This window comes from Amphibalanus amphitrite, unplaced genomic scaffold, assembly GCF_019059575.1.
Source record: "Amphibalanus amphitrite isolate SeventyFive unplaced genomic scaffold, NRLGWU_Aamphi_draft 000311F_arrow, whole genome shotgun sequence".
Lineage (NCBI taxonomy): Eukaryota > Metazoa > Arthropoda > Thecostraca > Balanomorpha > Balanidae > Amphibalanus > Amphibalanus amphitrite.
The window spans coordinates 461176-484000 of record NW_024881806.1 but is presented as its reverse complement, the minus strand read 5'-3'; the positions used below and the strand labels follow the sequence as shown (position 1 = coordinate 484000).

General features: G+C 53.9%; 2 protein-coding genes across 5 annotated transcripts in view; one reads left to right on the top strand and one right to left on the bottom strand.

Moving 5' to 3' along the window:
• The window catches only part of LOC122388150 (obg-like ATPase 1), a 49161-nt gene that overhangs the window by 3014 nt on the left and 23322 nt on the right, over positions 1–22825 (bottom strand). For all 4 annotated transcript variants that reach the window (XM_043378973.1, XM_043378977.1, XM_043378974.1 and 1 more), the window contains 3 exons: positions 20482–20622; positions 11880–11976; positions 7445–7567 (listed from right to left, as the gene is read on the bottom strand). In XM_043378973.1, the coding sequence (XP_043234908.1) occupies positions 7445–7567; positions 11880–11976; positions 20482–20622 (361 nt within the window). The remainder of the gene's footprint in view (positions 1–7444; positions 7568–11879; positions 11977–20481; positions 20623–22825) is intronic.
• On the top strand, positions 3143–6717 carry LOC122388149 (LIM domain-binding protein 3-like). Its single transcript, XM_043378972.1, has one exon. It carries the CDS (start codon positions 4208–4210, stop codon positions 6488–6490), a length of 2283 nt encoding a protein of 760 aa, XP_043234907.1. The 5' UTR covers positions 3143–4207; the 3' UTR covers positions 6491–6717.

The following is a 22825-nucleotide window of genomic DNA, read 5'->3' as shown; positions in this document are numbered from 1 at the left end:
TCCCTACAGGTACCCAAAATTTGGCGCGCCTTCGGCGCGCCGTTTTTATGCTATGGCCCGGCGAAAAAAGTGGGGGCGTTTAACGCCCCCCCCCCAGCAACTCGCGGGTTAACCCGGCAGGCGGTGGGCCTACCAGCCACCTTCCGCGCGGTGGGGGGGGGGCACTTTTTTGCCCCCCCCCCCGTATCTCCGAAACTACTGGACGGATCCGGAAAATTCAAACGGCGTTCGATAGCCCTGTCAAATTTGTCGAAGGAAACCAAATTTCATTGACCTCGGGGTCACCGATGACGTCACAGGTCAGGTCAAAGATAAAATGTTTCACCGTTCACGGGGCTTCTAGGGAAAGCGCTATAACACCGAGTAAAACGCATTTTGTCGAAAATCAGCGATAAGGCGTCAGTTGTCTGGTACATATGTTGCTATTAGAGGTCACTGGTCATACCAGGTCAGGTCACAGGTCAGGTCACCAAAGGTCACCAAGGGTCACCACATGAGCCCAACTTTACTAAGGTTATGCGATGCATGTTTTATGGCCAGTTTTTCATTTCCAACTCAATGGTGTTGGTTATAAGACCATCAGGTACGGTTTGGGTCACTTTCTGGTGGAGGTCAGGTCAAGGTCAGGTCAAAAAAGGTCAAATTTCAAAGTTGATATTTATGCATAAAATGGGTATCGATTCGATGCAGCTCGTCACGGGGAGTCTAATGGTGGTCTTTGTTTTGCGCTATGAGGTCTAGAATTGCTAAAAATTGAGTTTGAAAATTTGACGTCATCAATTTTGAACAGTTTTTTCGCTATAACTTCGCCAAAAAAAGAGGTATCGATCTCAAATTTGGTATGTAGATAGAAGGCGGTAGGGGCTATCACATATATTCCGGTTTTTCCGAAATTCAAAAAACTTTTTGGATTTTTTGGCTATTATATTCAAAAAATCTATTTTTTGATTTTTGGGGGTCAAAATCCAAAAAATTCGAAAAACCGAAATAGCAGTTTTGTAGCCCTTTTAGTTTTACACCTTTTATGTCTGAAACATTTTTCTGTATCTCTAAAGCTGTAGGCCTGACAGCTCTTCCCGCGAAACCTTTTTTTGGGTCGAAAATGGCAAAAATGACGTCACTCTGACGTCATTAGCGGCCAACCTATCATAGCCTTTGGAAAAATTTTTGGTCACCATGTGCGCTAGCTGCTCCCGGGAGGGTACTGAAAGTTTGGTGACGATCGGCGCAGCGGTTCTCGAGATATATCGAAAAAACTAAAGGGGGGGCAAAAAATTGCCCCCCCCACCGCCTGGAAGGTTAATCGAACGACATAACACAAAAAGAACGCATTACACGATAGTAGTATGCCAATAAGCAATGATAAGCCAAAATTCTGAATAAATAAACAGCCTCAGCTTGGTATTCCCGACAGAAGTGAGTTGGATCAGAGTGCAGACTTCGACAGAGCCTGCCAACAATCTGACTAGTACTCTCGGCCAGACAGACACAATGACGCAGAACACGCGTTTCAGTGCACATCTGCAAAAAGCTGGGACTCGGAGCCAGATATTGAGGGCCGTGCAGTGAGAACTAGAGAAAGTCAGTCAACGAAACGATAACGGCTCACGCTGGCGGAACTGACAGCGGTAGAAGGACGGCAACAAGGTAGTCAGCAGCTCGTCGAGCGATTTTTCGCAACAAGCGGTCGTAACAACATCGTTCTTTTCCCCAGCATTCTTTCTAGAAATTCGCAGGTTTTACGGACACAAATTATTCACGTTGTCGGCTCAGAACAACTTCGATCACGTCCTAATGACGTCAATTGTTCTAAACACCTACCGCTTCCGAGACCTATCCTGGTCCCCAGCAAACATCGGGAGCTGAGAAGATTCGAACCGAAACCTCACTATCGAGTGGACCGGGTCGGGTCCTCTTCCCACAATCTCCAGGAGATCTCAATGACGTCAATGCTATTTTGGAACAGCAGCGGCGCTTTTCCAATCAGCTGTCTACTGCCCATCAATCTGTCGAAGAAACAGCCGCACCCGCAGCAATATCAACTGTCGACCCGGCGATCCCGTATTTTTACACCGGTCTCCGACCACGAGACCGATCCAAACGTGCTTGGATAGTACCAACATCCGGTTATCACTCCAAAGTAGCCTCCCTGACATTCAAATTCAACCCAATCGCAGGAATTAAACACAACCCTTCTCGCTAGACAAGTCTCCTGAGAAAAGATAAACACCACCAGACAGTGCACAAACCCGAAAACGATCGCAAACCCAAAGCCAGAGACGGATGCACGATCGAGATCCAAAGCCAAGGCCACCTCGAAACCGATCCGCGGCCTCCGTCTGAAATATACCTCCGGGAATTGGACGCTACTTGGCACGGCTTTGGAGGTGTGAGCTGGCCGGCTGGTTGTACAAAGGCCAGAGGAGGGGTCGACCCGTGCCAGTGAATAAGCATTGCGGTGGAACATGGCGCCAAATATTGGCGCGAGATCAACACCACAGCACGTATATGAACTGAATCAGAGACCGAATTAGAGCATTGTGTTTGGCTTAGGGCTCGGGTAGTTTATTGTGGATGCTAACATGATTCGAACCAGCATCTGAGGGCTTGTTTACTCAACTGTCGGAAGGAAAACACGGTAGGACCGGAAACGAGTCAGAAGGAAAAATAAAAAGGAATACGTTCAGCCAGCGTTATTATACCTTATTATAGCGTTATAATACGCTCCAAGACTTATTCGCGATATTCACTCACGCTGGCAAACAACAAAACTCATCTATCAAAACAACTGAGTACAACGAGTTTTAAAATTTTGAAGCACTTTTGTTTCAGGATACCCTGAATGCCTTAACCGCATAACCGTTGGTCATCTGGGTTAGCCGACATGATGACTTTGTTCAGCCGTATGCAGTTCCTCCCATTTTGTCAGGTCACCGTCCGACTCAATATGTCCTCGCGTTACCCACTCCCGCTCTCTCCCTACAGACTAGCTAGTGGCTGTTGGGCTGACGCCCCCTCCCTTCTCTGATGGGCGTGCTCTGTCACAGACCCATGACCGAGTGCAGGCGCACGGACAGTGCCCGCGGGGGGCGACCCGCCGGAGTAGAGCTCACATACTCGGTAGTTTGGGGCCGGCGGGTCAGTCGGGTCACGGGGAGGACGGTGGCGGGTGTGTCGTGCGTGTGGCGTTCAGGCAAAGCCAGAGTGATTCGGCGTTTCAGTGTCGTTTCGCGGTGTTGTCCGTTCTACCTGTCAGTATCGGTGACTGAGAAAACAGCGCCGTTGACTGACATTGTTGACAGTGACTGCCACTGCAGCGTTCAGTCATCAGTCGAGCTCAACCGTCAGGGGTCATGCTGACATCACAGCCGAGTGCATAAAGATCGAGTTTGTGAACAACGCCGCGCCACGGCCCACCGTTCTAATCTCGCCGCCCGGGACCCAGTTTAAGAGAACGTGCCACCCAGGCGGTTTCAGTGTGAAACTAGCTCTCAAACACTGGTGGATATAACTCACCCGTCCCCAACTGCGACCATTTGCGACAAACAACCGCCTTAGTTATCACCAACCGCAACGATTAGCAGGCATTCGGCAGCTGACGCCAAAAACTCCAGCTCAATCTATTCCAACTCCAACAACTCCCCAGAGATTCTCAGCCGACAGTCCAACCCATCAACACCTCCTAGTTGTCCTCTGGACTCCCGAGTCCACCATAACAGCTGTCCGGGACAGCAGTGTTCCGGACAACGGTCATCAGCCACCTGCCGACGGCGGTGGGGCGCTGAGACGAGCCGACAGCCGCGCCGCTACCATCGTCGCAGCCGACGGGACCGACGGAGCCGTCGGAGTCGACGGAACGGACACGTGTTGGGGCGCGGAGAGGTCGGCCAGTCGGCCGGCAGCCAGCCGCGAGTCAGGTGGTGGCGCGAGCAGTCGTGTTCAGTGGTCGGTTGGACGGTACGAGAGCGGAGGGAGGCATACTGAGCAGTGACAACTGGTGTACAGCGGGAAGTGTTTGATTAGCGTGCTCAGCTAAGGGACGCGTCTGAAGAAAAAAACTGCTGGTGGAAAATTTGCTGGTGCAATGTAGCAGTGCTGAAAAAGAAATCGTTGATTAAATTTGCTATCAAATAAAGCCGCAGTCAGCATCTTGGGACTAGCAAAGCGCCGTTGCTGCAGACTAGATTACCAAAGCATCGAAACCAGCATGGTGGGTAAGCGTCAAGCGCTGAAGAATAAGGCCGTGGAGGCCACAGCCAAGCTGGCAGCAAACCTCTCTCACTCCTCACCGAGTTCCAACTCTACGGGCGAAAAGACGGCAGCCGCACCCAGCACCAAGAACAAGATCAAGAAGCGGATCCGATGGCGCTCCGCAGAACAGCCGCGGCCTGTGATTGTCCTCGCTCGCCGCGCCGACAGCTGCGTGCTCCACCAGCCACCGGCCGGGTTTGCAGAGGTCGGCACAGTCCGGCGGGCCTCCAGTCCGAGCCCCAAACGGAGTAACTGTGACAGTGAGTCGAGCGGAGCTAGCGGGCCAGCCTCGCCAGCAGTCGGAGGGCCCAGGTCGCCCAACTCTCTGGAGGTGCCTCCGCAGCAGAAACTGCGTCCCCTGACGCTGCCGCCGCGACCGGTGACCGAGCAGCACGCGCGCCAGCAGTCCGCCTCGCCGCGGCCGAGCCCCTGTGTGTTAGAGGAGTGTACAGAGCTCACACCGGCCTTCCCAAAGGCGGTGACGCTCACACCACGACCGGTTAGCGAGCCGGTGCCGGAGGAGGAGGCGCCAGTGATGCCGGCGCACCAGCTGCGCCACCGCCGCCGCTGCGCCGCCTGCCGCTCTTCCGAGCCGGCGGCGGCGCAGTGGCGCGCCGTCCGCGCCGAGTTAGCCGCAGCGCTCGAATCGGCGCGCGGCGTGCGACCTACCTGCACTGCCCAGGATATCCTCATCACGGCTCCGGCTGAGGTGAGCAGCGATCTACCACCGTCGGGCCGGCCGCGGGCACAACCGGTGGACGGACGCACGGTGGCCGGTGACGCCCTGTGTGACTTCAACCCCGCCGAGGGGCCGTTCCAGTCCGAATCCGCCCTGCGTGCTGGATACTCGTGGCTGCCGGCTGGCCTGCCGTCCGGAGCTGCCGGCGAGTTCATGCGGCAGCTGCCCGAGCAGCTGCGGCCGCTGCTGCACTCGCCCGGCCAGCGGGAGCGCACTCGCCGCCTGCTGCGCCAGCTGCCCGCACACGACCTCTCGCTCGCCTGCTGTCGACACGTCAGTGCCGAGCAGCGCGGTGCGTTCGCAGAGTGGGCGGCCGCGCGGCGCCGGCTGGCGCTCGAGGCGGGCGTGGTGACGCGTCTGATGGGCACCAAAGTCTGCCGCGGCTGCCGAAAGACCATCACCGCCGGCGCGCTGGCCGTCACCGCGCGTCGCTTCCCCATCTCTGCCTGGCACCCGGCCTGCTTCCGATGTGCCGACTGCGCCGAGCCGCTCGCCGACCTGGTGTTCTGTGAGCTGTTCGGAGAACCGCTCTGCCTCCGTCACCACGGCGAGCGACTGCGACCGCGTTGTGCCGCCTGTGACGAGCTGATATTCTCGGGCGAGTTTGTGTGCGCGCTCGGCCTGGCCTGGCACCGCGAGCACCTCGCCTGTGACCGATGTGCAGTGCCTCTAGACTCGCGCCGATTTGCGCTCCGACTCGGCGCGCCGCTGTGCCTGGAGTGTTACCGTGCCGCCGGAGCGCCCGTCTGTCTCGGCTGTGACCAATCCATCGAGCTCGACAGCCGCCAGCTGTCGTACGGCGGCCGGCACTGGCACAGCGACTGTTTCACCTGCCGCGCCTGCGGGACGCCTCTCGAGGGCCAGCAATTTGCTCTGCACGACGGACGAGCTCTGTGCGCCCCCTGCTGCGGAGAGTCGGCCGTCGCGCCGGCCTGTAGCGCCTGCAGCGCCGCCATCGCAGCAGACACACCGCAGGTCGTCTACAAGGCGTTCCACTGGCACCAGGCGTGCTTCATCTGCTGCGTGTGTCAGACTCCTCTCGATGCGCGCACTTTCCTACCCAAGGAACAGCGCCTCTTCTGTCCGCGCTGCTACGAGGACACGTTCGCTGCGCGCTGCCGCGGCTGTGGCGGCACCATCACTAGTCTCGGCGTCACCTACCAGGGCGAGACGTTTCACCGGCGCTGCTTCGTCTGCGCCGGCTGTGAGACACCGCTCGCTGGTCAGAAGTTTCGCAGCCGCGCGCAGCGCTGCTACTGTGCCGACTGCTACACAAAACTGTTCTCCAAGCGATGTGCGTCCTGTCAGGAGATGATCCCACGCGAGCCAGGGACAAAGTACAGCGTATTCCGCGACCGGTGCTGGCATAACGCCTGTTTCGTGTGCACCGTCTGCAAACAGTCGCTGGTCGGGCGAGGGTTTATCGATGCGGATGGAGAGCTGCTCTGTGCCACGGCAGAGTGCGCCGCCAGCCAGCTGGCCGCCAAGGCTGACATCTAGCGGATAGAAGCTGAAGCTCCAGTTTCGGCGCCGGCCGCCTGGTACGCTGTGTGAAAACTGGGTTTGGGTTCATGAGTTTCGTAATTGCTGTTTGTTGCCTGTTGTTTGCTTTGTTTATTTGATGTATCACGTCAACGATTGCTGACATCTTATGGTTTTGCGTTGTTTGTGCCAGTTATAATGTGTACCCGTGCTGAAATGTTGCTGAATAAATATGAAGGATAAAAGGGAAACGAAAATACCACCCTTCGAAGGACTCGGGGAATGTAACACAGAGCAGCTCTGCGATAGTTACGTTTACATCAAGTGCTATAGACATCCGGTCTCGGAACGCAGGACAGCAGTAGAAGTAGACCACACCGAACACAGTAGAATACTTCCGCCGGCTGTCGAGGACCAAACTCATGGAACGCAGCATTAGATCTGCTGAAACCCCACTGCTCCACTATAAACGCCACAACCCCGAACCCACACTTGTGTGAACACCTAATCAGTTTAATGAAATGAACGTCGCATTTATGCGTATAACGGAGGGGAGGGAGGGGGGACAAACCCACCAACGAGCGAACGGTATGCACGACACATTGGCGCTGGAACTACAAGACACCCGGCAGTCCATCGGTAACACAGGTTCACTCATCGGCCACCAGGGGACAGGCCCGTCAGTTACCACTCAACAGAAATCGACTCTTGTTGTGCTTCGTTTCTCAGATGTCAGACACCACAAATCTAATTAAAAAATATGCATATATATTAATCAAAGCAAAAAAAAAGACCAATGTAGATATCTGCTGTGATAGCTGCATAGGGGCATAGAACATAGACACGTGCGACATCCAGTTCAATATTCTCGTAATCCCGACTGGGGCAACTCAGAGCTCTCAATCTCTTACCCATGTTCACGAAATCAACGGTCACATCTGAACCCCACCCATCGATCAGCAGTTCTCTCACCTTAACGGCTGCTTCTGAGCCGAGCTCGTGGAAGTCAGCGTACTTCATGACCTCAGCCATGATGAAGCCCTTCTCGAAGTCGGTATGGATCCGGCCGGCCGCCTGGGGCGCCTTGGTTCCCGCCTGGGGGCAGAGGTTAGGTCAGGGGTCAGCTCGCAGTGTAGTAACGACGAGCAGCGATGATATAGGAGGGCAGGGAGCGGGACACGCAGACCAGGGAATCACACGTCAGCAACACACCACATAGTCAACGACAGGATGTGAGGAGACACGAACAGGGGTTCAAACGGCGTGGTACAATAGGGCACAATGCAAGTGTTTTGCGGGCTTTCTGTTTCACACGAAATAAAAACCACGCGTTAGTCTTTCTCAACCTAGAAAATTGAAGGAGAATGACAGGAAATGCTTGCACTGTGTTCGTGTTAGGTTTGGTGCACACATCTCGAATTGCCAAGAAAGTTCCCCTTTATCTTGATGGCCATGCCATCGGCGCCTTTCGCTACCTAAATTATCACAAAACCAAGGCCGTCACAAAACACGTCACACGATATAGCCGTGTTCGGTTAAGCACTAAAATTCGACGATAGCTAAATAGCTCACGTTGAAGTTCTGCAGCCAAAACCACCGAACAAAGAATTCCAGTAAAACCGTACGCGCGGCTGACAGCCGAACCCGCCCATTTCACGACTACGGAAAGGAAGCGCTCACTAAATCATCTCCCGTGATTACACCCAGAAACAAAGATAATTTCCTACACTCCAGGAAAGATCAGCCCACATTTCAGCCAATGGCGCGTGGTATGGTTTACCGGGAACCACCTCATCCAACCAGCTTCCGCCGCGCGGAGTGTCTCCGTTACAGGTAACCGGTTCGGTAACCGTCCCGATAACCACATCCCGGGTAACCGCAGGACGTTGCAGCCACCGCAGACACGCCGTAACGGCCGCCGCCGACCGCCGTACTGCCGTTCTCAGTCGTACCCAGCCCGCTAACCATCCACCTTTATTACAGACCCCTCCCATCTCTCCTCCCGGCCTCTCCCCGATCTGACTCCCCCTCCCGCAATATTCCCCGGTACCCCGTCCTCATTCTCAAACCCCCTTCAAGCCCACCGCCTACCCCTTGGTACTCCCCCTGTGCTCTAAATCAGGGCACGAGGGGGCGGAGCGGGCGCGGCGGGGCGCCCCTTTCCCACGGCCAGATCAGAGCGCTGCCGACACTCGACTATTTACTAAACACCTGTGATAACTAGGCGGGCACGCGGCAGACCCAGCGCCGGCCGGCGCATACCTGGCGGCGCCACGGCGGCGGCGTGGCCGGGGGCGGGCGGGGGCGGGCCGCCGGCGCCGGCTTCAAGGCGCGCCGCCGCCGCCGCCGCAATCAGCCCAGTCTCATTTGTTGTCACGGGGCGGCGGCGGGGGCGGGGGCGACCGGGCGTCAAACGCGACCGCAACAGCTCCAGAGGCGGGCACCTCCGCGGAAACGGGCCGCGTCGGCTCTCCTCCTCCCGGCGGCCACAAACGGGGGCGGGTCAAACCGAACTCATAGTACGGCTCGGTTTGATTTTAGTCGTAACCTGTGCGCGGCTGAACGCCCCGCGGCGGTCGGCGGTTGGGGCGCGCTAAGAGACTGTTCGCCGGACTCATTACATGGGTCCCTTGTTTAACCGAGCCGCACGAACAAGGCAAATAGGTGGGATGGACCGCCGGGATAGTGGACGCCGACCGACTCCTCCGCGGCGGAGGATAAAGGCGGCGGACACCCACGTGGAAATAAGAAAAACAGACATTCCGAGCAGTGCATGGGGCGGATGCCGCGCATTTGCAAACTTGTTGCAAACAAAGAGCTGCCGTCTAAATACAGATGCGCTAGGAATAGAATATCTCTACCACTCCGAAATATAACGCAGCGAATGGACATTCACTTAAACAAAAACTAAATCGAATATCAAACTTTTGCCACGAGTTGGAACTCAAAGGCAAGTCTTGTCACAATCGCTACTCCCACAGTCAACTGAATAATCGCGGAATTTCCTGTATCATTTTCGATTCTCGGAAACCCGTGACCGTGACCCCTCCCTCCTCACTCAGCACATCTGTCCGTGACCCCGCGGCAGATCACTCCTCCCCCCCCCCCCCACTCCCAGTGACCTCTCAACCATCATCCGTCCGCCGGGCGCCGGTTGGCATTTCGATAGTCGCCTCCATATAGGTCATTACGTGTGTGATTGTGGAAAATTAGCGCTGCCCGGGGCGGCTGTATCAGAAACGGTGCCGGCCCGGGTCCGGGGGCGGGGAGGAGCCGTCACCAGGGCCGCCGGCTGACCCGACCCGGGGGCGGAGAGCGAGGCTGCGGGGTCGGCCCGAGGCGGCAAAGGAGGAATGCGAGATGATGAAGGGACAGAGACGGCCAGACAAAATGATTTATAATAGTTGGTTTGCTCCAGAGTAAGCCTCTATCACATTTAACTAGTGATATTTTTTCTAGTTAAACCAATATAAACCGTGTTCATTCGAGGTACTTATTTGGAAGAAGCCGACGTTAGAATGTTCTGTAAGAGATCGATATTAAGCATTGGACACTTTTACTCCTCTAACATACTACCAGTATAACGCCTTTTGGGGCGATTAACGGAGCGAGCGAGAGGGTGGGCCCTGCACGTGCGAAATTGCGAGGGGGTACCTCCAACTGACTTGTGCACGGCGCCCTACTAACCGGTCTCTAGCGATGTGCCAAATTTGAGCACAATCGGCTCAGCCGTTCTCGAGATCTGGAAGCGGCACCCTGCACGTGCGCACGTGCAAAATGGGTCCCAACTGACTTGTGCACGGCACCCTACTAGCTGCTCCGTAACCGTGTACCAAATTTGAGCGCAATCGGTCCAGCCGTTCTCGAGATCTGGAATCGACCCCTGCACGTGCGCACGTGCAGCAGCACCCCAACTCTGGCACATGGATATGCATTGCCTAGTGGGTGCCTACCAACATGCCAACTTTCAGCGCAATCGGCCCAGTAGTTACCGAGATATTGCAACTATTACAAAAGTGACACCTCTTCGTTTTGCACGTGGCACGTGCATAAGGGGTCACCCACATGCATCGGGAATAGTCCAATACTTGGTAGAAGGAATGAAGCTACCCTACAAAAATTACCGCATGTAAATCGGTCAAGTGGTTGCTGAGATATAAGCGTCGCAGAATCGTGACCACGGCCGGCCGGCCGGCCGGCCGGCCGCTCATACTCAGAAATTTCCGTTATTCTACGTAAGACTCCGCTCGCTTCGCTCGCTCCGTAACAATCATGCTATCTTCAATCTTCATGCCTTTGCGGTGATTCACCGACTACAAATAACAAAATCATGCCTCTGGTAGAAATAAACGCATTTTTAAGTTTAAACACCCATTCCTTAAACCCCGACCAGATTCCCATAAATCAAATCCCCGACTTCCAGTTGACAGAAAGGGGACAACACCCCTCTCGCAGCGGGCCTCCGGTAACCCGCACACGCCTATTTCTGCGCCAAATTGGCCGTCCGACTCCTCACTGCGCCGGTCCCGTGCTGTTTATGCTAATACCCCAACCATGTCCGCGGCAGTTTAAATTCATTAAGCCTTTGTCGGTGAACTCACACTGCCGAATAGCTCGCTTAAAATGCGAAAAATGTTCTCTGTTAGCGGCCGGCTGTATTATCACGGCTCGGACGCCGCGTGTCGGGACGGGGACGCGCAGCACCGGGAGACGCCGGGTTACGGCGGCGGCGTCAGCGGAGCGGCAGCGCGTCATCCGCCCCACTGCGTCATCGGAGCGGGAGAACGTCATCCGCCTCACTGCGTCATCAGGGGATTCGGTGCGTCCCCGGATTGTACGGCTAATTTGGCCGGCGCAGAGTCCGATCAGTGATCTCGCGATCGAATGGTGTATGGTGGCGAGTTCTGGGTGCCAGTTTAGACGGCTCTCAGATTTTAATTCATATGTTTATTGGAAAAGTTTCAATGATATTTCTGTATCTAATTTTTGTAGTAACATGACCTGAAGGTCGCTAATTGACTTTAAATTGATTCGCCTTTGGGACTCGAATACCTAGCACTAAAAACGTATGTCACGGAACACCAGGGTACTTTATTGTATTTACTCCTACCAATATACCTAGCAAAAGGCCTTTGTTCCATCAAAACTACCAAACCCAAGGTAAAAAAAAACATCGATTCCGAGTACCGATTTCCGTTTGTCCGGCTGTCGGTGACACTGGCCCCGGTATTACTGCCAGAGCCCAGCGTCGGACACGTCTGTATGGAGCTGCCCTCTGCCGGATAGTGTCCAACAGTGACAGCCTGTGATACCCATTACACAGCGACACGGGCCCCGTGATAGCTGAAACACAGTGAATGCCACCGGCGAGGATCCCCATGAGCCAACTCCTCCCCCAGTCACTTACCTGGATGGTCCAGGCCTTGACCTCATCGGGTCCGCAGGTGAAGAAGTACTGCAGGTTCAGCGCCTTGTAGCCGGCCACAATAATCTTCTCCAGCTGACTGCGAAAGAATAGACGAGGAAACGATCAATGTTTGTTCAAAACGAACAGTGGTGCGCGTTTAAAGCTCAGTCACATCGAACTTCTTGAGAGTTGATTCATCGCTGACAATTTCAGGCGAATAAAGTCATCAGGCAGTTGGTTGGTAAGGTTCAGTCGGTTCAGCTTTTTAAAAAAAAATAAATTTAGCTGGAATGTTTGAATGGACGGAATGACAGAGCCGGAGCCCACGCTAAGCAGAGCATGTTGCGTAGACCCCGACCCCTACCGTCCGATCGCGCAATTCCGGGTAACGGGAGAATTTAGATGTCAAAGTTTGACGTGCCCTTCAAAGCCGGACACGACCTGTCCCACACAACTGACTTCAACTGGCTGCGCCTGCTCCCACCAACCACAGACCATCCCCGTCAGGAGTCTCAAATATCGAGCGCCGGAGCGTCTCGAACCCGGGCTCTCACTACCGGGAGTCCAATGCTCTACCAACTGAGCTACGGGACAGGCTTTATGGAAAGTGGCACAAATTCACAACGTTTTTAGCCTACAAATTCAAATGATCAATGGGTCAAACCGAAGTACTGTCATATCATGCACTGATTGTTCCCGTGTTATCCTGTTTATGTGGAGCACAGACATTGCTAATTTCGGAATGTCCGTATTATCCATTTGAGGAGACAATGAAACATTTGGGACGGCTTTACGAAAAAATATGAGATAGAAAACCTAAATAATTAGGTAATCAAGAATAAATCATTAGTATTAACTGCAATTATTCGGCTTCGATCTGATCTATATTTACAGATTCACTTACTCATAAACACAAAGAAACATTCCCAAAAAACGAACAGTTAGACAGGAAGCCGCGCCGCTATGCTGATACAACCAACAGTATAAGCACGTTTCAACTGAGTCAGTGAATGAGGGTACGTTGTTGAGGTTACCGAGCCGCTGTACGAACCGCAGGATAGCGGGATGTGTCATGCAAACGATGTATGTTTTGGGTACGGCCTACGGGACTGGCGGTCGGCGGAACGATGAACATCCTTTGTGGATGTCTAAATAGGAGGCATTTTACATGCGAAAGAATAAAGCCTTGATTTCCGCCAGCAATTAGCGCCATCACCACCTGCTGCCGATTTCATAAAAGGGCGTAAAATGCGACTGACGCAGTTTTCCACCTATTCTGCTGCATTTTACGCCCGAGCGGTTTCATAAAGCGATTGCGGATATAACCATATGATGTTATTAACTATGATTTAAGTAGTGGATATAGTAAAATACAACCCAAAACAAACAAAAGTATACAATTGGCGCATATTAGACCCTCGGTTCTTAATAAAACCGCCCAATTCTAGGAGGGTGTGGTTTCTTGGGGCGTAAAATACACCCTGATGTAAAATGTTACCATCTTTATAAAATGGACCGCTGGTTTAAATAAAATGCTTTCTGAGTGCTCTAAGGTTGAGTGGCAAAAAGGACAGCACACCGCCGGCCTTCTCATCGGTGCCTTGCTCTGCCAGTGCACTTCTAGGTGTTAACTGGTTACCCAAGTCAATTGTCAGGTGACTTGAAAAGGCCGGAGTTATTGCAACCTGACAACTCGAACAGCTAGCGCCCATTGCACCAACATTATATTCAGCCTTCGTTACATCAAATTGGCATTACATTCGCTAGTTATTCGAATAAATACGTATGCAAACGGCCCGTTTTTCCGTTTCGCGATGCAGAACACCGATACAGCTCCCATCCATCACGCATATCCGTCCAGGGCGGTGTGGTTTCGGACCTTATGACAGGGGAACGAGGACCGATCTGTCACCATCGCTGTCACCGCACGTCCCTCCAGCTGGGGACCACCCTCCTCCGCCCCACACCACCCCTACACCGCCCCACACCGCCCTGTAACGCACCAGGCGCCCCTCCGTCCTTCAAACCTCGCCGGAACCACGCCGGCGCATCCCGCCGCATCGATAAACCACCGCCATTGCATGCTGACCGCGGCGATAACACGCACCCAAAAAAGCGCGCGCCCGCCTCCCCGGACCGCGCGCGCGCCACCGGCCGGCCGGCGCGCGCTTTTTCTCGTGTCGGCGGCGGCGGCGCGCGGCGCCAGCCCGCCCGGCGGCCAATTTTGTTTTCGATCTCATGGCTCTGATAATGATACATACGGCCACAACGACGCTATCATTTCCGACGATTTGCCGGTGCGCCGAATCGAAGCCGGCCGGCCAAATGACATTCTTTCCCAGTCGCAATGACGATGATTGAGCGAAGGGCGTAATTGGCGGCGGCTTCAATGGCGGCGGCCCGGTAATGGACTGGGAGCGGCGCCCAGAGACACAGGGGAGCGGCGCCCAGAGACACAGCCACAGCCCCACACAGACACACAGACACACACACTGTGGACTTTGGACTGTGGAACTCGACCGAAGAGGGCCCAGCCCCGCCGGCGCCCCGGGATCGCCAGTGGGCCGGACACAGACCGCGCAGGACACCAATTTTGTCATTACCCGGGCATATGATTAATCGGGCGGATGGTTTTGTGTCATTTGTCTTGGAAGGCGGTGGGTCGCGCTGGCGGCGACAGGGCCGGTGATGGCAGCGGAGGGGGGGGGGGGCCTTCGATAGCCGGAGAGCGGCGAGGCTTCAGACCGCTTTGACATTCACTGCGCTTCAGTCAGATAAGTTGACATTACAAGAAGATTCCAGTCACTGATATCGTCAGATTTTGATACAGACGAGCAATTTCGTCAAGCATCTATCCATACTAAGACAAAACTTTGAAATAGTGACCTGCAAACATCAACTCCCATGCTTCTACCAATGTACCCTGCCACCCAGCTCGACAGCGACATAAGTCACAGTTATTGAGCACCACTGATTCAGTGATTGCGCTGAGAAACGTCACCCATCTGCGAACTGCATTCAGCATTCCCATTTGCTTCATGCCTGAATCGATGCCGGCTGACGTTTGTGAGACAATTAAACACCAGTGCGAAGCGACGCTGGGCTGAGTGTAGGATAGTTTACAATTCAGGATTCAGAAAATAATGGAGTTCGATAAACTTTAATTCAATCCGCCCGAAAATGCAACCGTGGCATGTCCCAAATGGTGTAACACCTGTGAGCTGCGGGCTTAATCGCCGACTTGGACTGAACCTTAGGTCCTTTTTTACCTTATGTCTATTCTTAAGTCTTTGTTCATCGTCACTGTATCGGCAAGCAAACAAGCAAACAAACGACGACCAGATCTAAGCACTACCGACTCAAACCTTATTTCGTAGAAGTTTCACATACCTACTCGTATCTGCAATCTGTACCTAGTTCAGTTCGTAGCCTATCAAAACTAATGCCGGCTGACCGACCTTCCTGAGTGTTTCAGTAATACATCTGAGCCTCCATCAATGAAAAACTTCATACTTTCTCGAAGTGCTTTCGATGCAACCTTTCACCGCACCAAGGCGTAGCGATTTTGAGCAATCACGCGCGAACGGCACCTTAGAATAATGACCAAACTGAGCCACACGATAGTCACCTACATTTCATGTGCATATGGCCACGGACCCACCGCTGATCAGTTCTTCGAAAGTCAGCCGGCTATCGCCTTACCCCGAAAAGAGTCATCACTATTGCTTACACCGCGCACAGTGACAGTCCGCTTCCATACACCCTTATTTCAGAAATCCCTCACATTCATTCCACCGACAGACCATAACCGGCGCTGCCTAAAAAAGAGCCGGTTACTCTTTAACCGGACAGATACAAACGTGCTCACATTGAGTGGCGCCACTCTCACCCATCAGGGCGTAATGGCACCTCGTAAGCGCACCCCGTTAGCTTGCTCACACCAGCCCCCGGTCCCGGCACCAGACGCAGTCATCAACTCAACAGGGCCATTTGCACCACCGGTTCACCGCGGCAAGACTGGCGCCATGAGGCAGCCCTGGCGCAGCGTGTCAGTCCTGGCGCATCATGTTTGTCATAGCATACAGTGTCAATCTTAAAGCACCGTGTCAACCCTGGCGTACCATGTTATTCCGGGCGCACCGCGGCAACCCTGGCACAGCGTGTCAACCATGGCATACTGTGTCAGCTGTCAACCCTAGCGCACCGTGGTAACCCTGGCGCATCGTGTCTACCATAACGCACCGTATCAATCCTGGCGCACAGTGTCAACCTTAGCCAACCTCTCTTTCTTCCCTGACCCCACTCTGCCCCTCTCCACAGTCCAAACGCTCTCTCGGGGCCTCGCCGCGCTCTGCCGCCGCCATTTTGTTCGTTTGTGGTCGGTAATCGGCCCTTGATAGCGCATTAATAGCGGCGCCGCCATACTGGCCCGCCCGGCGGCGGCGGCGGCGGCAGCGGCGACTGGAATGGGCGGCCATTGGAGGGCGGACTGCCACCCCACCCCACCCCGCCCCCGCCCCGCCGGTATTCGGAGAGTGATATCAACAGGATGGAGCGGGTGGGGGAGGGGTGCGTGTGGGTGGGGGTGGGGGGGGGGATAGGACGCAAAATTGACCGGCGACAGGCAGAAAGAAGAGTCGGCAGACGAACAGCGGCAGACGTACAGGTAGACACATAAGGAATGGGACAATAACTTGACACACGGACGATAGGCAGGCCGCAGGTATGCGACGAGTGAGTTCAGCTATAACTTCGTTTACTAGGAAAATAATATAACACTGACAACAAGAACCAGCTGAACAGTGTTTACAGGATAAGTCCCTTGCCTTTACGTCGGCTGGTAGCCGCCGCCCATAGATTATCGTGTGCTTATGTTGAGACATGGCCCTCCATTATTTCTGTCCAGTCGTGCTGCCCACAAGGTGCATCATCTTATGATAATTCAGGCCCGTTCCATCAAGAAGTATACCAACAGGCAACAATCATCGCATGATGGCTGTAGTCAGACAAACTGCTGGTGATTGTTCCGTAACTACAGTTGAGCCACGCCAAGCAGTTAGGCCAAGTAGGTACTTCGCATGACGCCCAGAGAACGATGCACATTGCACAATGCACGTTGCAGAAGGCATGATAAAGACATTACGATTGATGAGGGAACCAGACAGCTGGCAGCCGAACTGTCAGACAAGATGCATGGACAGTTTTTGGCGACGGCTTCAAACATGACGCAGTCATTCAATGAAGTTCCGAGGCGACACTGAAACACAGATACCTGCTGCTACACAACTTTCCATTACAGCGGCAACGATGGGAAACTAAACCATAACACTGAGACAGAGAAAAAGGCCTTCTGCAGGGAATAAGAGTGAACAACGTGCTGTTGCATTTAAATTAAGTACCTACAGGAAACTGCAACGAAAATATCAGACATGCTTTGGAAATAACGTGAAGCTGTGAGACAAACAAAAAGACAAGAGGCATGAGCGAATCCAGGTTCCTCCGAACCATAACGAAAAATCACGGGGCCGCCAAATTAGCAAACATTCATCACACAAATAAATAACGACCAGCAGCCAGCCCACCGCCCGAAACGTCACCCTGCCCACCAATTGACGCCATGAATCAGTCACGACCAGAGCAGCGTCCACGCGCTAATAAACACCCTGTGGTGGCACGTGCGTCCCGGCCGGGACGCGGGGAGGGTCCGCCCTGCCCCGCCCCGCCCGCCATACTGCCGGCGGGGTTACTTATTAAAGATGACAAAACAGAGACCAGCTGTCACAGAACGATGGGAAAGGAGAATAGGGGAGGGGAGATAGACAGTGTCCACTGTCCAGGCATCCCCTCAGTCCCAACTCAGATACTAAAACTAGCGACAAGCCGGACTGCATCTCGATTTTTCGCACAACCACCCGAGTCCCCGAATCAGCTCAGTGGGTTTCAAAAAACTATTGAACCACGGCGATTTGTCTTAGAACGGCACAGATGCGTCGAACTATAGCCGATACCATACTTTATCGGTGGCACTGTAACAAATGACCTGAGCAAGTGGGTCAAACGAAGCACCCGGGGAGCGGTACTAAATAACGGAACGCACAGAGGCGCCACCGGAGGGCCAGTGAGGAAGTGACATCTCCGAAAATAAATGACAGCGCCGCTGAAATACCCGCTAATGATGTGGAGAAACCGTATATGGGCCGCGAAAGTAAGTCCAAGTTAGCGAGAGCTGATGCGTGGGAATAAACTTTAGGTGTCGATTAAGGGGCTCAGAGAAACAAAATAAAAGATATCTTCTCCTATCGCTACATGTGAATACCTTCAGTTCGTATGCCACAACAAGGCTTCAAGGAAATTAGAAAATGTAAAGAGTAAAGACCTATACAAGTTCAAAAGCATGATGTGACTGGCTTGTTTATTGAGAGTTGCACATGGTGGGTAATATTCTCATTTAAATCATTTCTAATGAAATAATATCAAGTAAGCGCATATAAGTATCACATTCCACGCGTCAACAGTCGCCGTAAGTACCGACCCACCCGCAGACACCAGACTGGGGCACTACACCCGACTGCCGGCGTCGAAACCGTGAGTCACACATAATACGATAATAACCAGAGGCCACATGGGACGGGTTACTGGTGACATTGGAAAAGAAGGTGACACATATATTTGATGAATTTATTATCGTTTATCAATTTACTAAATAAAATTTCTGACAAATGATCGCATGACACTGTTTCGGCTACCTCAACTAGATCCTAAAACACTGGGCCTGCTATTCATTCTGACACCCCCAAGACAAATCAGTTCTTCCAAACTGGTCCCGCCCATTCTTTGTCCGTCAACAACCCATGTTCCTCCCCAGTCCCACCCTACACCAAACAACAAAACCCCGTCCATTTATCTAACGGAGGCGCGACAAACGACCTCCGTCCCCGCACACAGCACCTCCACACCGGTACCGCCACGCCTGGTCACTACCGTTCTCCCCTCCCCTCCCAACTCCACCCAGTAGTCGAAGGCCGGTCAAAAGAGCGTCGCCCGACCCTGGCGACATACCTCCGCTCGGCAGAATGTCAAGGGACGCTGTTAATTACCACACGGTGACACAGTCTCATTATATCCCTCCCCTAGGATTTGCTTCATTAGACCACCGAGGGGAGCCACGCCCTGGCTGGTATCGGTTCGACATACTGTCACAATCGACATCGACAGCCGATATCCTGCGCCGGCAACCGGCCAGAGAACTGGCCGAAGAATCGGCCGGCACAGCTGCTGCTTGGGGCAGCAGAGTGTAAAGGGGCGTTTGAAATAGTCACATTAGGCCGGTATGCATTCTCCACTCAAAATCAGTCCAAGATGTGACTGGACAACATCGAAAAACAAATTTGTAACAGTTTACACCTGGCTTTGCCCGCTACGCACATTTGCGGCCGCGCCAGCGCCGGTGACTTCAACACCGCACAACATACGACCACCAGCGCGTCTTGCGGCACAGTCTACCTCCCAGGTCCGTCTCCTACCCTCCGACCGCGCCGGCCGGGTTCAGCCGAGACGACCGTCGTCGTCAGTCCCATGCGACCGCGCCCCGCCGTGCCCAAAGGATTACTCGCAGCGGCGGCACCGGTCACATCTGTACCGCGCCCGGCGGCGGCCCGTTCTCATGATTCGGCGACATTTTCGGTGGCCATAAATACCGCCGATCGGCGCGGCTCGGCCGGGTAAAGGCGGCCGCGGCGACGGGCCGCTTTGTCGGCACAGCGGTACGCCGTGTCGGCGCTGTGTCCAAGGCTGCACGGACCCACTCTGCCGGCCGGCGGCCGTCTGTCAATGCGGCCACCACTCGCGACGACATTCGGTCGACACGGGGGGCCGCGGCGCGCGCGCAAAACGAAAATCGGACCGAAAAAATGAGCCCCGTATAGTACCCAATGCACAGCGGGAGTGGTGGGCGACCCAGAAAAAAATCTACCCGGTTCGGAGAAATATGATCGACAGAGTCGGGAGAGCAGGGAGAGGAGTGAGGCGGCGAATCGACGGACGATATTTACGATGACTGCAGGCCTTTGAGTCGGACCGTGTTCCGCGGCTCTCACAATCCCGCCCATTCTTCAGCGGAACCCGTATAAAGGTGAACTAATGAACTGCCCACTGAGAAAGTCCGTCGCCGAAAAGTTCTCACGGGTTCTCTAGGTCGAGATGTATAAACAGGTGGGATTTTAAGTGTCGCAAAAAAGATAAAGATATTGCTGCGGAATTTGACTGAATAACTCCGAGAATAGGAAGAACACAGCGCGGGCAATCCCAGACAGATTGGTAGTGAATTATACACTTCTTCAAATAAGCTTAAACGCAATCGCTATCACTTGGCAATAAGCAAGCAAGATTAGCAAGATAAGCAAGCAAGCGAGAAGTGTTTTTTCCCAATAGAGACAACAACAAACTTTCAGATGCAAGTTTTCAGTGACACACTGACAAGTGACAAGGCCCAAGTGATGCATAGCGTCGCCCAGCTAACTAGTCGACCTCAGCGACCCGCCCTCAGAGTCTCGATCCCACTAGCCCGGCCCCGAGCTCATTGCCCCGAGGCGAGCCGACTGACCTGGTGGCCTTGTGCTCCTCCTCGTAGGCCTTCTTCTCCTCTTTGGACATGTCAACCACCTGGAGCTCGAAGGCGGCAGAGAAGGGGACGATGAGCGCGCCTGGGTCGCTCTTTTCCACCGCCTCCTTGATCTTCACCAGCCTGACGGGAAGGGGGCAGCCGGCGGTCAACGGAGGTCAGTAACGGTCAACGGAGGTCAACGCAGGTCAGATAAGATCAGATTAGATCAGTAGATGGGGACAAAATGACCATTGCAGTCGGCGCACCCCAAAATCCCAATAACTAAGAAGGCGGTAATCGACATTGATTAGCAGCTGTCTCGAAGTTGGTCAACGGCGGTCCAGTATGTCAGACAGGGTCGTAAGAGGCTAGGAACGGTCGACATGGTCGATAGGGGTGACCGGAGTACGCCCGAGGCCGTTATCAGTCATGCGAACATAAAGGCTAGCTCTCAGCCACACAGTAAGAGTATCGAGGTAATAGCTAGCTGTAATGCCCTGTCCTTCAGTGTTGACAATAGAAGGCTACCTGTCGGAAATGAACCCATAGAAACCTATCAGGAAAATGACAGTGGAGTTGTATGGGAATGTATCGGTATGTGAATTGTGAGCTACGAATGGCGTCCACTGCAATTAGTGCCAATTCACGGAAACATTTCAATTCAACAAATAACCTCGGTCACTCAATTTTCTCATTCACCGAAATAAAAAACTTGACGACAGACCACATCGGCACATAGCCATCACAACAAACAAACGCCTTCACACAATGCCGCTCAATAACACATTACCCTAATAAAAACATCCCAAATCGCTAGCTTTAACTGGATATCCGACTGCACTGATCTGTGACGCTCTCGACGGATTTCATGCCGCCCGCGGCAGACAGGAGGTCCTTCCGTGCGGTACCGGGGCGTCCGTCCTGTTCCGCCGCCCTCCGCAATACGACCCGTCATTATCGCAGCAAACAACACCGACAAAAACGAACACGGCCCCGGCGCCCGAGACTTGGCGCCTGTAAAGACTCTCGAGACCGTCGGTGGAAGACGTGGGTTAAACGGAGACTCCAGTTGTCATTTGTGTCAGATTGTTATGCTCGGTTCCAACCGTTTCACGATAAACGACGTTACGACTGTATGCTACATATTTTGGCGAGTTTTCAGTAAGCGGGTTGAAGCCACCGCACTCTGGATTCCCTTAGATTAGAAGACCGCTGATACCCTCCGAAACAAGGGACGCTCCATCTCGCCGCCACACCACCACGCACTCTTCCACGACCCTCCGTCAACCCCACAGTCCACACCGATGACCGGCTGACCCGAGCCCCGCGTTAGACGCCCCTCCCCGGACGGCGCCGGGCGGTCGCCGTCGGACACTTAGCCCGTCAGCCGTGACATGACCTCTGACCTGCTGTGTGACGTCATTGGGGTATCTGTGTCATTACGGCGCGCGCAGTTCCACTGGTCTAATGAAATGCTGATTATGGAGTTATCGTGAATGTGGAGGTGGGATCTGTGGTAGGGTGGGCGATGGGCGTAGAGCGATATGGCGATGGACGTGGAAGGGAAGCTGAGGGCGATAGTTGCGATAGTACCGGATGCATTTGCAATGGCGGCGGTGGTGGCGAAATAAATTAATTAACCGATGAAAGTGCCACAAATACGACATAGTCGACCGCCGGGGCTTTTTGAAATGACGGACTATGTGGGAAGTAATCATGACACTGACAGCAGTTATTACAAAAGATGTGAAGGAGCGCCTACAGGCCGAACCCGAAAATAAAAACAGCCAGGAAGCCGAAAACAGCGCAGGGGAGGGACATCAAGGTCGAATTTCCCTTCCTCTATATTTACGCCCGATCTGACACCAGCTGGTACAGCGGACGCACGACGGTGTCCCGTCCTCTGCCGACACGCGAGCCAGCTGGACCGGTGGTACGCACCTGCCTCCCCCTCCTCCCTCCCATCGCGCAGATGCGTGTCTACCCCAGGATGTGAGGTATGGCGACACATCGGCCGGCTGTGATTGACGGCACCAGTCCAGAGCGGCGTGAAGAATCACGTGCATGAATCACGAGGTGGTAAGGTGGTTTTATAACGTGCACGAATCCTACTTCGACGGACGTGCGATATGAACAGCTTCATATCGCACAGCTTACTCCAAAAGCGGGGAATTCCAAGCATCACAGTTCTGACAAATCTTTAGCCAATTAAACATCAGCCCAATCATCTCTGCTCCAAATGGAAACCCCTCAGTCGCCATAATCAAACACAATCGAGTCGTTCTGCTGACAGCGGCGTTAACCAGTCTGCTGCGGCACCTCTGACGCACGGCGGCGCGCCACA

What these genes read in the sequence shown, in the direction of transcription:
- LOC122388149 (XM_043378972.1), top strand. Translation starts at nt 4,208, where the DNA reads ATGGTGGGTAAGCGTCAAGCGCTGAAGAATAAGGCCGTGGAGGCCACA.